Source organism: Arachis ipaensis, chromosome B01 (assembly GCF_000816755.2).
Source record: "Arachis ipaensis cultivar K30076 chromosome B01, Araip1.1, whole genome shotgun sequence".
Taxonomy (NCBI): domain Eukaryota; kingdom Viridiplantae; phylum Streptophyta; class Magnoliopsida; order Fabales; family Fabaceae; genus Arachis; species Arachis ipaensis.
The window spans coordinates 50,909,460-50,924,891 of record NC_029785.2 but is presented as its reverse complement, the minus strand read 5'-3'; the positions used below and the strand labels follow the sequence as shown (position 1 = coordinate 50,924,891).

The window sequence follows — 15,432 nt, the reverse complement described above, 5'->3', positions numbered from 1 at the left end:
ATTGCAGCCCTTGCCGGAAAGGGCGGCTAACTGTGATCCACGTTGCCTGTTCTCCCCAACCATGTAAAATCACTATCAACAAGCTCAAACTATTGCAAGATAATTGCTCTTTTTATTTCCAAACTGCAGGTGATTAATCCATTAACCATTACATTCTTTTATTATTATTTATGGCCCAGTTTAATCAACAAAAATAAAATAAAATAAAATAAATGAATAATATAAATAGAAGCAAATTATTATCAGAAAGGGAAAAAAAAGTGTAGCATTTGGGTGAGGTTCTCACTCGTTGCTCCTTACTGAAAACTTGAGGCCAGGGTGCTTCTCACTGTGCTGTGTGTTATCTTAAACACAGAAGAAGAGGTTGAGGAGAGGAGGAAGAAGAGCAATTATGGCAGCGGAGTCGGTGAGGATGGCAACTTCGTCTCTCTGCAATCTGAATGGGTCGCAGAGGAGACCGGCCATGTTAAGTCCGGTTCGGTACATGGGTGCTCGACCAAAACCCTATAACGCTTCAGCTACTTCATCTTCTCTCTCTCACTTCTTTGGGAGTTCCAGAATCAGAATAAGTTCTTCAAAGCTCTACCATTTGCACCACAAGACTCCAAGAAACTTGTCAGTTTTGGCTATGTCCGCTGATGGTATTACCTCTCTCTTCTTCCTCCTTCCCTGTTTTCTGAATTTCGTAAATTCTTTGAGAATTGACGTTACTGGAGTGAATGATAAGAGATTCTTTGTCATTCTATTTCAGTTCACATAATCTCTTTTTCTCTCCTTTCATATCGCATATGAATAGCGTTAGTCTCTTTATTACATATCATGAATTTGGCTCTTGAAATGAAAAAAAATAAAAGAGGAAACTTTCTTCGAACATACCCCTTGTTGAACAAATTGTGTGATGTGGTGTGGTTTGGTTTGGTTTAGTTCAATTTTTTGTAATCATTTTGAAAATTTGTCTACATACTTGAAATGGGTTGCCATAGTTTGGTTGGGACTGGCAGGATAGTGTTTGAAGTTGTATTAGGAGGAAAGAACATTTCATTATTCACACTTAGCATTCGAATTGGACATGGTTGGTTCTTATGATTGTTCTAATGATATGGCTAAAAATATGGTTGTTGGTTTTAATGTTTCCTATTATGCTACCTTATCCTATGAGACTATCAAGTGCTTTGCTTTCGCACATTTTTATATGATCCGTTTTTCTCTTTTCAGAGACAAAGCGTGCTGTTCCGTTAAGGGATTATCGCAATATTGGTATCATGGCTCACATTGATGCTGGCAAGACAACCACGACTGAACGAATTCTCTACTACACTGGGAGAAACTACAAGATTGGAGAGGTGCACGAGGGAACAGCTACAATGGACTGGATGGAACAGGAACAAGAAAGAGGGATTACTATTACTTCTGCTGCAACCACCACATTCTGGAATAAGCATCGGATCAACATTATTGACACTCCTGGTCATGTTGACTTCACCTTAGAAGTGGAGCGTGCCCTTAGGGTGTTGGATGGAGCTATATGCTTGTTTGACAGTGTTGCTGGTGTGGAACCACAATCAGAAACGGTGTGGAGGCAGGCTGATAAATATGGGGTCCCACGAATTTGTTTTGTAAATAAGATGGATCGTCTTGGAGCCAATTTCTTCCGAACAAGAGACATGATTGTAACAAACTTAGGTGCCAAACCACTTGTAATTCAGTTGCCAATTGGCTCAGAAGATAGCTTTAAGGGAGTTGTTGATCTGGTAAGGATGAAAGCTATAGTTTGGTCCGGAGAAGAGTTGGGTGCCAAGTTTGACTATGTAGATATTCCAGAAGATCTTCAAGAGTTGGCTCAGGATTACCGATCCCAGATGATAGAAACCATAGTTGAGCTGGATGATCAGGCTATGGAGAATTACCTGGAAGGAGTTGAACCAGATGAAGAAACTATAAAAAAACTAATCAGGAAGGGAACCATTGCAGCAAGTTTTGTGCCGGTGATGTGTGGCTCAGCTTTCAAAAACAAAGGGGTCCAACCTTTACTTGATGCTGTGGTGGATTATCTACCTTCACCAATTGATTTGCCACCAATGAAGGGCAGTGATCCTGAAAACCCTGAAGTGACAATAGATAGGAAAGCAGATGACGATGAACCATTTTCTGGACTAGCTTTTAAGATCATGAGTGATCCATTTGTAGGATCCCTCACGTTCGTCAGGGTGTATTCTGGAAAGCTTTCTGCGGGCTCTTATGTACTCAATGCAAACAAGGGGAAAAAAGAGAGAATTGGCAGGCTTCTAGAAATGCATGCAAACAGCAGAGAGGATGTTAAAGTAGCTTTGACAGGTGATATTATTGCTCTTGCAGGTTTAAAAGATACTATTACAGGTGAAACGTTGTCTGACCCGGAGAATCCGGTTGTGCTTGAGCGGATGGACTTCCCCGACCCTGTTATAAAGGTTGCAATTGAACCCAAAACTAAAGCCGATGTTGACAGGATGGCTGCTGGTTTAATCAAACTTGCACAGGAAGACCCTTCTTTCCACTTCTCTAGGGACGAAGAGATTAACCAGACAGTAATTGAAGGAATGGGAGAATTACATCTCGAAATCATTGTTGATCGACTCAAAAGAGAATTTAAGGTTATATTTCTATTCCATATTTTATATTTTATAATTAATGGGCATGATTGTATTGTTATTTTATCTATATTACTTGAGAATAAAGAGAACTAAAGAGAGAAATTCCATGAAAAATTATGTCTCTGACACAGGACTTCTGGGTTAACAATAATCTGTGTCTGATCTAATTGAGCATTGCTATTTTTCCCTTGGCATTATTGCCTTTTTCTTCTCTTCCTTTCTCCTTTGTGCAGCAGGCATATGTTAAGTTTGAACAATTCTCTACTAATAGAAATTGTATATAATACTATTAATTTTTTGCCACCTCCATTTTAACTGTATATCTTCTCCATCCAACAGTAAAAGATATGCATTTCGTGAAACTTACCCCACTTTCTTTGTTAAATGCAGGTTGAAGCCAATGTTGGTGCTCCCCAAGTGAACTACAGGGAAAGCATTTCCAAACTCTCGGAAGTAAAGTATGTACACAAGAAACAGTCAGGTGGACAGGGTCAGTTTGCAGATATCACAGTTCGGTTTGAACCCATGGACCCAGGGAGTGGATATGAATTCAAGAGTGAAATAAAGGGAGGTGCTGTACCGAAAGAGTACATTCCAGGGGTCATCAAAGGATTGGAAGAGTGCATGAGCAATGGTGTTCTTGCTGGCTTCCCTGTTGTTGATGTACGTGCAGTGCTTGTGGATGGTTCTTACCACGATGTAGATTCAAGTGTGCTGGCATTCCAGCTTGCAGCAAGAGGAGCCTTCCGGGAAGGAATGAGGAAAGCCGGGCCAAGGATGCTTGAACCTATAATGAAAGTAGAAGTTGTTACTCCTGAAGAACATTTGGGTGATGTAATTGGTGATCTCAACTCAAGAAGAGGTCAGATCAACAGCTTTGGTGACAAACCAGGTGGCCTTAAGGTGTGTCAAACTTTAGTCTTCACATATCATGTTATTCTGTTTCATTTTACAAGAAAAATGATTCCTTTATTGGCAGTGGATTAATGCATTTATTTGGTCCTTGGGTGGTGGCAACTGCAGGTTGTGGATGCCCTGGTTCCTCTTGCTGAGATGTTTCAATACGTGAGCACACTCAGAGGAATGACAAAGGGACGTGCTTCCTACACAATGCAATTAGCCATGTTCGACGTGGTGCCACAGCACATTCAGAACCAACTTGCCACAAAGGAGCAAGAAGTTGCCGCTTAGTGCATCTTTCCCTTGTTCACAAGGACATTTTTCTGTTAATGTAATTTATGTTCATTGTCCACACTAGTTGGGGTTTACTTATCTTTTTAATTTTTCTTCTCTTAATTGTAATTTTTTCTTTGTCCAATACAAGATTAGCCAGAAAATTTTCAGAAAGAAAGATAACAACACTGTTGTTCTTAGGTTGTAGAGAGCGAACTGTATTTGTTACTGGGAGAGTATGATGATGTTTGAAAGCAATTTTTGGGGGCGTGATAATCGTGATTCGTGACAGAACTCGAGAATTCAGGACGTGAAATTATTACATATCCTTTATTTTTTTCTAATGCTATATTTTTTGAGTAAATATGGCAAACCATTCACCATGATCTCTTGAAACTCCAGTGAACCTTAGCTTGCACCTATCATTCGGTATTGGTTGGACGAGTGCATTTTTAAAGGGAGTATAGCGATTTGTTATCAATCAGACAATTATCATTTACTGAGATTTGTTGTTTTGTTTTCACCCATATAAAGTGTTAATGAGGACGGATAAGTGAAAAGCTCATAATCAGATTTTATCTGGCGATGACAAAGTTGGATTATCATAGCAGGTTCAGGGCTCGTTGGATGACAGGACGAACAAAACTTCTGGCAAGCTTAATAGGTTCACACCTTTAGGTTCAGCGTTGTCATAATTGGCTCGGAAAATAATCTAATACACCAATTTAGCACTTGCTTTGAACCAATTCAACAACTTTTATCTGATTCTGAGTAGATTTACCAACGGATTCAGGAAAGTTGTAAACCACTTCAAGGCGATAAACCAAAAACTTCTAAACAAACCATGTCAAGAAAACCATGCTCACTTCAGTTTGGTTCTCATTGCAAACCAAACTACGCTTGTCCACATCTATAATGAACTTGTTATAAATCAATACATTTTCACCCAACTAATGTGAAGAAACCGAACAAGTAAGGAATAAGAAGGATTTGTGGCTGGGATGAATTCACTGAAAACAAACCATACAATTGTTGAGAGTAGTAACTCAAAATTTTGCACAAGTAAATTGTCCGTTGATAGTTATTTTGGTCTTTCCACCAAAATCCAATCTATATAAATACTAGAGTTGCCCTGGAAAATACAATTGTCAATTGTTTCTCTGCGTACATTCCATTCCTACCTTTAATCAAATTCACCTCATCTGGACAATTCCAGCACTGATCAGCTTTTGGATCTTGTTCATCACCATAGGGTTCTTCGTATGTTCCTGTGCAGCTTTAGGATTTTCCTGGAAATCAACCAAAACCTACATACATTCCAACACAGAAACATTACATTGGCACGGCTGATTCATATGAAACAAGACAATATACATAATAAGCGCAATAACCAGGGAAGCGTACCTGTCTCATCACAGGGTCTTGAAGGATGTTCTGAATCTCAGGGTCCTGCATTGCCTTGGCCTGTAAAAGCAGAATTAAAAATGCATTAGAGTAAGTTATATCTACTGGTATTCCAGAATGAATGGTATATTGTAAAACTATAAAATTTAAGGGCTTTTTTGGTTTTAGAAGAAAATTTTTTGTTTTCATTTTCAATGTTTTCTGTTTTTACTATTAAAGAGAAAAAAATGAAAACAATACAATCCTGTTCGCTGCTATTATTTCTGGATTTCACTTTTTGTTTCACAAAATACTAAAGAGAAAGTACTGGAAATGAAAACAAAAGATGAAAACACAAAATCAAATAGGTCCTAAGTTTCCAATAAATTAAACAGTAAAAATTAAAAAACCCCATTTTAGTATCTTTAACTGCTATTAGAGCACCAAGCAGCAGAAGCAAAGAAAAAAAAAGAATGACTCAAATGATTTATGTAATGTAAGAACTCTCAATGGATGATAGTACATAGGAAGTAGTCAGCTAACCTGTCTTTCCTTCAACTCCTCAGGACTTAAATCTCCACGACTAGCCTTATTAATTTGTTCTACACATCTGAAATGTACATTAGATGATTAGGCATTCACATCTTATTCATTTCCATCTAAAGTAGAAATATTCAACTTATGTAATAGATGTATCATACCTTCTAACACCATCAAGCAACTCCTGGTTGTTAGGGTCATGTTTCAATCCCTCCTTATATGTTTCCAATGCTTTTTCATATTCCTTCATGAAAAATTGTACTGCACCTTTCCTGTTATAACCCTTCGAGAATGTTGGATCAAGCTCAATGCACTTCTCCGCATCCTTCAAACCTTCAGGCATTGCGCCCAGTTTTGTGTAGCATGCAGCTCTGTTACTGTAAGACTGAGTGAAATGGAGCATTCCAACAGATTAGGATTTGTGTTCACTTCTAAATAAATGGGTTATCAATTTTATTCAAAGAGTATCATACTATTTACCTTAGGATCTTTAGGATTCCTTTTTATGGCCTCCGTATAATGCTTCACAGCCTCGGGATACTTTTGCTGCTTGAAGAATTCATTACCTGCATGCCAGTGTTTCCAGTAAATGAGTGGCTAATTAATATTTTGACCAAGTAATAAGAAGAATCAATAAAATCACCAGGATACATAATTATGGATTATCTTCCTTAGGGCAAACATATTTGTAAGACATGGAGAACTCAAGATAGCAAACTGTAAGAGATAATACCTTTTTCCCTCTCCTCATCGGCCAATTTCGGATCAAAATATTCTTGTTGTTCTAGTTCTTTCTTAGCTTTTTCAGCATCATTCAGTTTCTTCAGGGTGTCAGGGTTGCGGTGCTCTGTAAGTGCTTTTTGGAAAGTCTCAATGGCAGGTTCAAAATCCTTTGAGCATTTTGCTATTTTAGCCAATGCAGTTCCTTTCCTTGTCAAAGCTCTTGCTATCATCTTAAAGTCTGATCTTAGCTCCCTTCCTCTTTCCACAGCTTTGTCACAATCTTTAATACATTCTTCATACTGAGTTTTAAAAAAAATTAAAAAAATGAAAAAGCATAACAATAAAAGTACTTCTCTATTATGACAGGTTGGGTATGAGGAACAAACAATGCCATTATGTCCTACAGTAAACAAAACTGCAATTCTGCAAATCCCAATTATTACCCTTCCTTATTAACAGAGATCTATTAATATATCTGTAGGCTGGATACATCAAGCCTATTTCCTTTTCTATCACCAAACCTTTAATAGACAGTCCAACAATATGGAGGTGTTTTATTATTTCACAGCCAAAGTATCTTGTACATAATTAAGCATGGGTATAACACTATATAGCACCAAATCCCCCATGCCTTTGGTATGAGGATTGAAAATTATCATAAAAAGGGTGCTTATTGATAATTTGTAAAAGGGTAGTAAAGCCTTGAATCCAGCATGCTGAACTCTACATTGTTTTAGGCTCAAACATGCTGTAATTAGGTGTGATTGTGATCTCCATGTAATAGTTTACACTCTACATTCAACACATCTTATACTTTCTAAAGCTTCTAGTGAATAATATTCAACTACACAGCACTAACATAAACAGCAATACATAAAGCATCAACTACTAAGTGTTGTAACTTGTAACCATCGAAAGCAAAGCTATTCACAATTGAAATTGCCCATCAAGTTAGGAACAAGGATTAAAATGAGAATCAGCTCAATTAATCCATAAGAAGCCACATGCAAGTAACATACGCTATGCATTTTCCACATTCCTACACTCTTCCCATGAATGGGCAGTGAAAGTTCATATTCAAGTATTCAACTAAAATGGCACTAAGTCTAAAACACAAGAAACTATACAATTGATGCCCATCAAGTTAGGAATCCCCAAATTAAGAACTCAACTCAATTAATCCATAAGCCAAAAGTCCAATGCAAATAAGATACCTTTGCCATCTCCAAGTAAACCGCCGCTCGGTTTGTGAGGTATGAGATATCCTCATCATCCAACTCCATAGCCTTCGAGTAATGTTCAATCGCGATCTCAAATTGCTTCTTCTTGTAAGCAGCATTACCAGCTTCCTTCTCCTTCTGAGCGAAACTCTTCCTCTCCTTCTTCTCTTTCTCCTCCTCCGTAAAATCTGCCACCTCCGGCTCTGCCGATTTCGAAGTCTCTTCTGCAGCAGTAGCAGCTCGCTTCCTCTCCTGCGCCTGGGCCTGCGGCGGCTGAGACGAAGCTGAAGGAGTCGCCTCCGCTTCCGCCATATTTTCGTCACCATCATCCCGCGTCTGGATCTTCACATTGAGCAAAACACCAATGGCTTGCATTACCCTCGGATCTTTCAGATAAAGATTCAAATTGTTCGGGTCCTTCTGAATATCCTGCATCATCTTCACGAAATCCGGTTGCTGAAGGTAAGCCCGGGTTCCTGGGTCTGCGGTAAGCCGAGCCCACATTTCCGGCCCAGAGAACGCCTCCCCGAACGGATTGGCTGTCGGAGGACGGGCCCTCGCCGCCGCCGCCTGGGCATCGGCGAGGCCAGATTTCAAAGCGTCATTGTTGGGATCGATTTCGAGGCCTTTTCTGTAAGCCGAAACGGCGTCGTGGTGGTGGCCGAGGCCAAGGTGGGCGGCCCCGAGGCGGCTGTAGCCCTTGGGCCAGTCTGGCTTGAGGTCGACGGTTTTCTGGGCGTCAGACAAGGCATTGGAGTAGTCATGGAGGGAGGCGTAGGCGGCGGATCGGTTGGAGTAGAGGACGTGGTTGTCTGGGGCGAGGGCAATGGCGTCGGAGAAGTGGCGGACGGCGGCGGAGTAGTCGCCGGAAGAAAAGGCGGCGTTTCCTTTAGCCTTGGCTTCGTTGGCCATAGAAGATTCTCGGGAATTTGGTTAATGGAAAGTGGTTGAGTTGAATCGATTGAGAAGAAGAAGAAGAAGAAGAAGAAGAAGAATGCGGAAAGAGTAGAAAAAGCAGGGGACTGTGAAGTGGGGTTTTTTTCTAGAAGGTTCTGCTGGGATTCAGCGGAGTCAGCTACTTTGCCAACTTTGGCAAAACAGAACTACTTAATCTTTCTTGCTCACAAATTTTTTTTTTACGATAACTAATTAGGGAANNNNAGGAATGTCTAAAATCTAAAAAAAAAAACATTTGAAACATAATAAAAAAATATCTAAAATCTAACAAAAAAAATATCCAAAATCATTTTTAAAAATTCAAAATCTAACAAAATGATACGTTCAAAAATATTGAAAGAAAAATCGAAAACTAAAAAAAGAAACATTTAAAACTATTAAAAAATCCAAAACTTAAAAAAAAGAAAAAGAAACATCTAAAAACATAAAAAAAACACATCTGAAACTTAGGAGAAAGAAACATTTAAAACTAGTTAAAAGAATCATCTAAAACCTAAACGACAACGACGACGAAGAAGAAAAACGCCATGTATAGCGATTGGTGTGCAATTCATGGGCGGCACTGCGGCGAGCACGGCGCACAACGGAGTGGCAGACGAGTGATGTTTTCAATGGAGGTTGCTGCGTTCGCAATGGATGTTGCTGCGTTCGCAATGGATGTTGCTGCGTTCACGACAGGAGTTCGTACGGTGGAGGGAGGGCGTTGCGTGCGTGCGGCAACGCACGTTCCCGAAGGAGATTTGCATGTGGCGGTAGCTAGTCAGTGGCACTAAGGGAAAGTGGAAGGCTGGGCGTCACTCACGATGAATATCTTAGATTTTTTGTGTAATTACCCTCCTCAGTGGTCTTCTCTGGACTTTGCTTTGTTGATTGCTCCACCTAAAATTTGAATGATTTCTCCATCTAAGATTATATGTCTTTGAGAATGGGTCATTTTGTTGTGGTTTAGATTAGTTGTTTATGAAATTCACTTGCTTCACTGAAGGTTGCTCAAGGTTGAATGTGTAACAGTTTTCACCATAACTTGCTCCTCTATGCATGTCATAGGATGAACTTAAGGTATTTACTATAGAAACTTGCATGCCTCCTACTTGCTTAGTGAGTGCCATGAGTTATTGAGACATAATCTTATTTTGTGCAATAAGAGTATCCAAGGTATCCAACTCTATAACTCATCATTGTTTAGACTTATCAAAATGATATATAGAGTATAGACAACTTAAATGTTGATAAGTCTAGACAACTTTACAATATCTAATGTTTATACTTGGACTTTGCGATGTTCCATAGAAATACCATCATCAATGGCAGTGAGAGTGGCTGCACTTGGAGAAAAAGTGCTTCTAACAACAGCGTCGCTGACAGGATTAGTTTTTCCAATTTTTGAAGCTGCAAAACACATAACAGAACCATTAACTACACAGAATTTTTATACATTTTAATATTAAACAAGAACTCATAACAGACAGTAAAAATTGAGCAAAAAAAAATTATCAACAAGAACTAAGAATTCAGAATTTCAACAAAAAAATAGACAGTAAAAATTGAACAAAAAATATCAAAAAGGACTAAGAATTTAGAATTTAAACAGACCAAAAAAATTGAAAAAAAAATTATCCACAAGAATAAAAATTAAACAAAAATTGAACAGAGAATAAAACAATTAACAGATAACATAAACAAAAAATTAACGCTTACTTGACTGGAGAAGACGACTACCATAGACGGAGGTGACGGTGTTGTTGACGTAGATGATGCCATAGACGTTGACGCACACCGAATGAAGCACGCTGCTGGAGAGGACAACGCTAACGAAGACGAAGACATTGTCGAAGAAGATGACCCTAACGGAGAAGATGACGCTACCGCTACCAGAGAAGATGATGGAGAAGACAGTGTTAAAGGTCACGGAGACGATGATGCTGATAGAGGCAACACTGACGAAGATAACACTGACGGAGACATCGAAGGAGACGCCGACGAAGAGAAAGCTATCGTGACGAAGCTGCCGCTGATTTGGTTGGGTGAATAATGATGAGATGATGAGGAAGCTCTGCTAAGGTTCATACCATGGGTGATTGCCACTGCAATGTGTTTAGGTTATGGTTATTGGTTAGAGTCAGTAAAAGGCATTTATATATTTTAAATTTTATATTTTTTAATTTAATTAATAAAGATTCGCGTCTATAGATTAGTTCGGATTTTGCACCCCTAGAACCATTACATGGACCAATTACCAGAGAGTGTTATTAATTCGGTTCGGATTGTATCCAATTACACGTTGGTTTCAGAACCAATTTAATTAGTTCAGTTCAGGTTCGGACGAATAATTAGGTACCTGATACTCATGAAAACCTCTAAGTTTTAGTAGGATTTCAAAGATTTTTTTTCTAAATCATGAGAACTTTATCAATTTTAGGTCCGTGTTATCATTTTTTGTTTATGAACAATGGACTTAACCATTAACATCCAAAAAAAAAAGATTACAAAGAGATAATTTTAAAAAAGGATAATGCATTAAATATACTCTTAGCGGCTAATTTTTTAAAAAATTTAGGACTAATTCATCAATAATTTTATAAGAATAACCTTTAATACAAACAAATCACACATAATTGCATGCATTATTGTTGGGTTAGACCTAAATTTTTTGATAGTTTAGCCGTTAGGGATGTATTTGATATAAATTGAAACTTTTTAGGATAAAATTGAAACAAAATAAAACTTAGGGATATTTTTGAAATATTTGTCAAACTTCAAAGATAAAAAAATATAACTTATGTAACAACCCAACTTCTGGCACGTCATGACCAATGCTAGCCGCCAGGCGCTACTTCACGACTTTTCTTGGAGCCTCTAGACCTTATATTAAATATATACATATGAGCCTATAGCACTAGTCGAGATTGCGTGTTAGATAGATATAACGGAATAGGTAATAGTTAAATAGATAATATCTACATGAAGCATAAAAAAACACAGAAAACATAGTAATATTGTACATATATGCCCGATAACTCATTTAATATATCATAGTTCACATCAGGTTACGTTGTTGCTTATTCCTATAAATATTTACACACTCTATTTTTTATACTAACAGCCCCGACTCACAAGAGTCATCAGACACACCCGTGATGTTGCTGCTTGTTTGTCCTAATGTGGAGAACTCAAAGATGATCACACTAGTTCCCACATGTAGAACAGAAGAAAGTAAGGGGTGAGAACCCAAGGTTCCCAGTAGGGTACTAAGCAGAAAAGTAGGGGTTTATAGCCTAAGTCTAAGATGTTCGCGTAGTTGTGTCGATAAGTCACGCAAACAAGGACAAGCATGAGTATACAACAAAATAGTAAACAAGCACATAATACAGGAAATATAGATAAATCACAATCACAGAAAAATGCAGCAACCAGGTATGATGCATGTTTGGTCCTATGCAAGCCATGAGCTCACGCGTCGGTTGATTGCCCGCAACCTGACGTTACTTGGGACTAAGCCTGAATATGATTTTTCCAACTGGGTATATTCTACATACGTGCCTAATAGACAAAGCCACGTACATTTTGGCAATTGCCAATCGTCGCATAGCTTAACACCATAGTATGTTAACAGTTGGAGAAACAGGTTTCAACAAAAAGTGGGCATCCCCACATCTTATGGGTCTAGTTCTATCGGAGCAGACACTCCTCCTCCCCGGATAATTTCTTGGTGTATTGGGTTTACAGTTTCCTTTTTATCGCGACACTTTTCAAATAAATTTTATCTCTAGGAGTGATGAGCGGATAATTTATACGCTTTTTGGCATTGTTTTTACATAGTTTTAGTATGATTTAGTTAGTTTTTAGTATATTTTTATTAGTTTTTAATTAAAAATCACATTTCTAGACTTTACTATGAGTTTGTGTATTTTTCTGTGATTTCAGGTATTTTCTGGCTGAAATTGAGGGACTTGAGCAAAAATCATATTCAAAGGCTGAAGAAGGACTGCAGATGCTGTTGGATTCTGACCTCCCTGCACTCAAAGTGAAATTTCTGGAGCTACAGGAGTCCAAATGGTGCGCTCTCAATTGCGTTGGAAAGTAGATATCTAGGAATTTCCAACAATATATAATAGTCTATACTTTGCCCGAGTTTAGATGACGCAAACTGGCGTTGAACGCCAGCTCTCTGCCCTATTCTGGAGTTAAACGCCAGAAACAGGTTGCAAAGCAGAGTTAAACGCCAGAAACAGGTTACAAACTGGCGTTCAACTCCAAGGAAGCCCTCTACACATGGAAGCTTCAATGCTCAGCCCAAGCACACACCAAGTGGGCCCAGAAGTGAATTTCTGCATCATTTACTCATTTCTATAAACCCTAGTAACTAGTTTAGCATAAATAGAACTTTTTACTATTGTATTCGGAGTTCCTTTTTCCCTATTTTCAAATTCATACGCCATTTAGGGAGGCTGGCCATTCGGCCATGCCTGGACCTTGTTCTTATGTATTTTCAACGGTAGAGTTTCTACACACCATAGATCAAGGTGTGGAGCTTTGCTGTTCCTCATGAATTAATGCAAAGTACTATTGTTTTTTTATTCAATTCAAATCTATTTCTTCTCTAAGATATCCATTCGCACTCAAGAACATGATGAATGTGATGATTATGTGACGCTCATCATCATTTTCACTTATGAATGCGTGCCTGACAACCACTTCTGTTCTACATACAAACAAGCTTGAATGCATATCTCTTAGCCTCCTGATCGTGAGATCAGAGTCTTCATGGTATAGGCTAGAATTATTGGCGGCCATTCTTGAGATCCGAAAAGTCTAAACCTTGTCTGTGGTATTCCGAGTAGGATCTAGGAAGGGATGGCTGTGACGAGCTTCAAACTCGTGAGTGCTGGGCGTAGTGACAGACGCAAAAGGATTACTGAATCCTATTCCAGTATGACCGAGAATCAACAGATGAATAGCCGTACTGTGACCGCGCATTTTGGACCATTTTCACTGAGAGGATGGGATGTAGCCATTGATGACGGTGATGCCTTACATAACGCTTGCCATGGAAAGGAGTATGAAGGATTGGATGAAGACACTAGGAAAGCAGAGAATCAGAAGGAACAAAGCATCTCCATGCGCTTATCTGAAATTCTCACCACTAAATTACATAAGTACCCCTATTCTATATTTTATTTATATTTTAATTATCAATTCACCATAACCATTTGAATCCACCTGACTGAGATTTGCAAGATGACCATAGCTTACTTCAAACCGACAATCTCCGTGGGATCGACCCTTACTCACGTAAGGTTTATTACTTGAATGACCCAGTGCACTTGCTGGTTAGTTACACGGAGTTGTGAAGAAGTGTTGAGATCATATTCGCGCGCACCAAGTTTTTAGCGCCACTGTAAGAGATCACAATTTCGCGTACCAAACTTCTCTGCCCTTTTCTTTTATAAAAACTTGAGTCCGGTCTCTTCTCTTGAAATCTCTTAGCCTTTGTCACATTTACTATTTTGTACTTGATACTTTTATATATTTTAAATTTTGTCCTTTTGTACATAACTTCTCTTTTCACTGTTTTTTTAAGGTTTTTAGTGACACTTTCACCACTAATATTATTACTTTACTATTTTATCTTCATATCCTCCCTAACATACCTTTTTACCCTTTATTAAGTTAATTAACCATTTTTACATTTACTATATGTCCAAAATTATCATTTTATCCCTCAGTGCTCTAGTTTTTCCGTTTAATTTTATTTAGCGTTAAAATTTTGCCAATTAACCCTAATAATTTTAAATTTCTTTCAATTTTATCCCTAGGGACCTAAAATATCATTTACTTGTTTTAGTTATCACTTTTTACCATTTTACTTCTAACTTTTACTACAGCTTTTATTTAGGTCCAAAATTTTATTTTACTTACAATTTTGATCCAACTAATTTATATAATTATTAATTTATTCTTAATGACATTAAGTTCAAAATTTTACTTCTTTTTCATTTAAATTATATATTTAACCCTCTTTTTATTCGAAAATGGCCATAACACTCTATTTCATTTTTACACACTTGTTCTATAGGATTAAAATCAGTTTTCTATCTTCTTTCTAACCCTCTAATAAGTCACTTTCCAGATCTTTTAGTGGCATAATTTTCAAGGGTTCAATTTTTTATTTTTACCCACTTTTAGCGATGTTTAAGACTTGAAACTTAAATCCAAGTGCTCTAATTAATTTCAGTGGTTTCATACAATTTTTAGAGGCAAATAAGTTTGATATATCACTCAAATAATAAGTCAAAAATAAAAAAGCTCCACTAAATTTACAGATTATAAAATTAAGTACAATATCACCACAAAGTGGCTTATATGAACACCGAATTAAGTACAAACATATTCTAACTATTCCTAATCCTTACCTCTCATTTTCTTCGGTCACTAGACCTCTCAAATACTAAAAAATACTTTTACAAAGGCTGGAACACGTTTGGATATGGTGCAGTTTTTTTTTGGTTGAAAGTGTCACAAAAAGTGTTAAAATTTGACCACTTTGAGCTTGAATTTGTGTAACTCGTTAGGTGCGCTCCATATGGGCTTCAAGAGAAATTTTTTAGACACATAAGAGAGAAAGAATTCATAATGATCACTGCTAAAAAAATAGAAACAGAGAAGGAACAAGAGCTTACCTTGCTGAATTTTCAGTAAAAATGCGAGAATTAGCAAAAAATTGTGTTTGTATATCTTGTGAAGAACATATGAAGAACAATGGAAGAACTATTGGAAACAAGGCTGAAACGCAAAGGGAGGGTCCA

General features: G+C 37.8%; 2 protein-coding genes across 2 annotated transcripts; one reads left to right on the top strand and one right to left on the bottom strand.

Moving 5' to 3' along the window:
- Nucleotides 232-4,159, top strand: LOC107630327 (elongation factor G-1, chloroplastic). Its single transcript, XM_016333426.2, has 4 exons — nt 232-641; nt 1,216-2,630; nt 3,021-3,533; nt 3,654-4,159. The coding sequence occupies exons 1-4, from the start codon at nt 392-394 to the stop codon at nt 3,819-3,821; spliced, it is 2,346 nt and encodes a 781-aa protein (XP_016188912.1). The 5' UTR covers nt 232-391; the 3' UTR covers nt 3,822-4,159.
- LOC107630334 (hsp70-Hsp90 organizing protein 1) lies at nt 4,720-8,787 on the bottom strand. Its single transcript, XM_016333438.2, has 7 exons — nt 7,664-8,787; nt 6,460-6,748; nt 6,207-6,292; nt 5,888-6,111; nt 5,730-5,796; nt 5,208-5,267; nt 4,720-5,110 (listed from the first exon to the last, which is right to left on the bottom strand). Exons 1-7 carry the CDS (start codon nt 8,579-8,581, stop codon nt 4,997-4,999), a joined length of 1,758 nt encoding a protein of 585 aa, XP_016188924.1. The 5' UTR covers nt 8,582-8,787; the 3' UTR covers nt 4,720-4,996.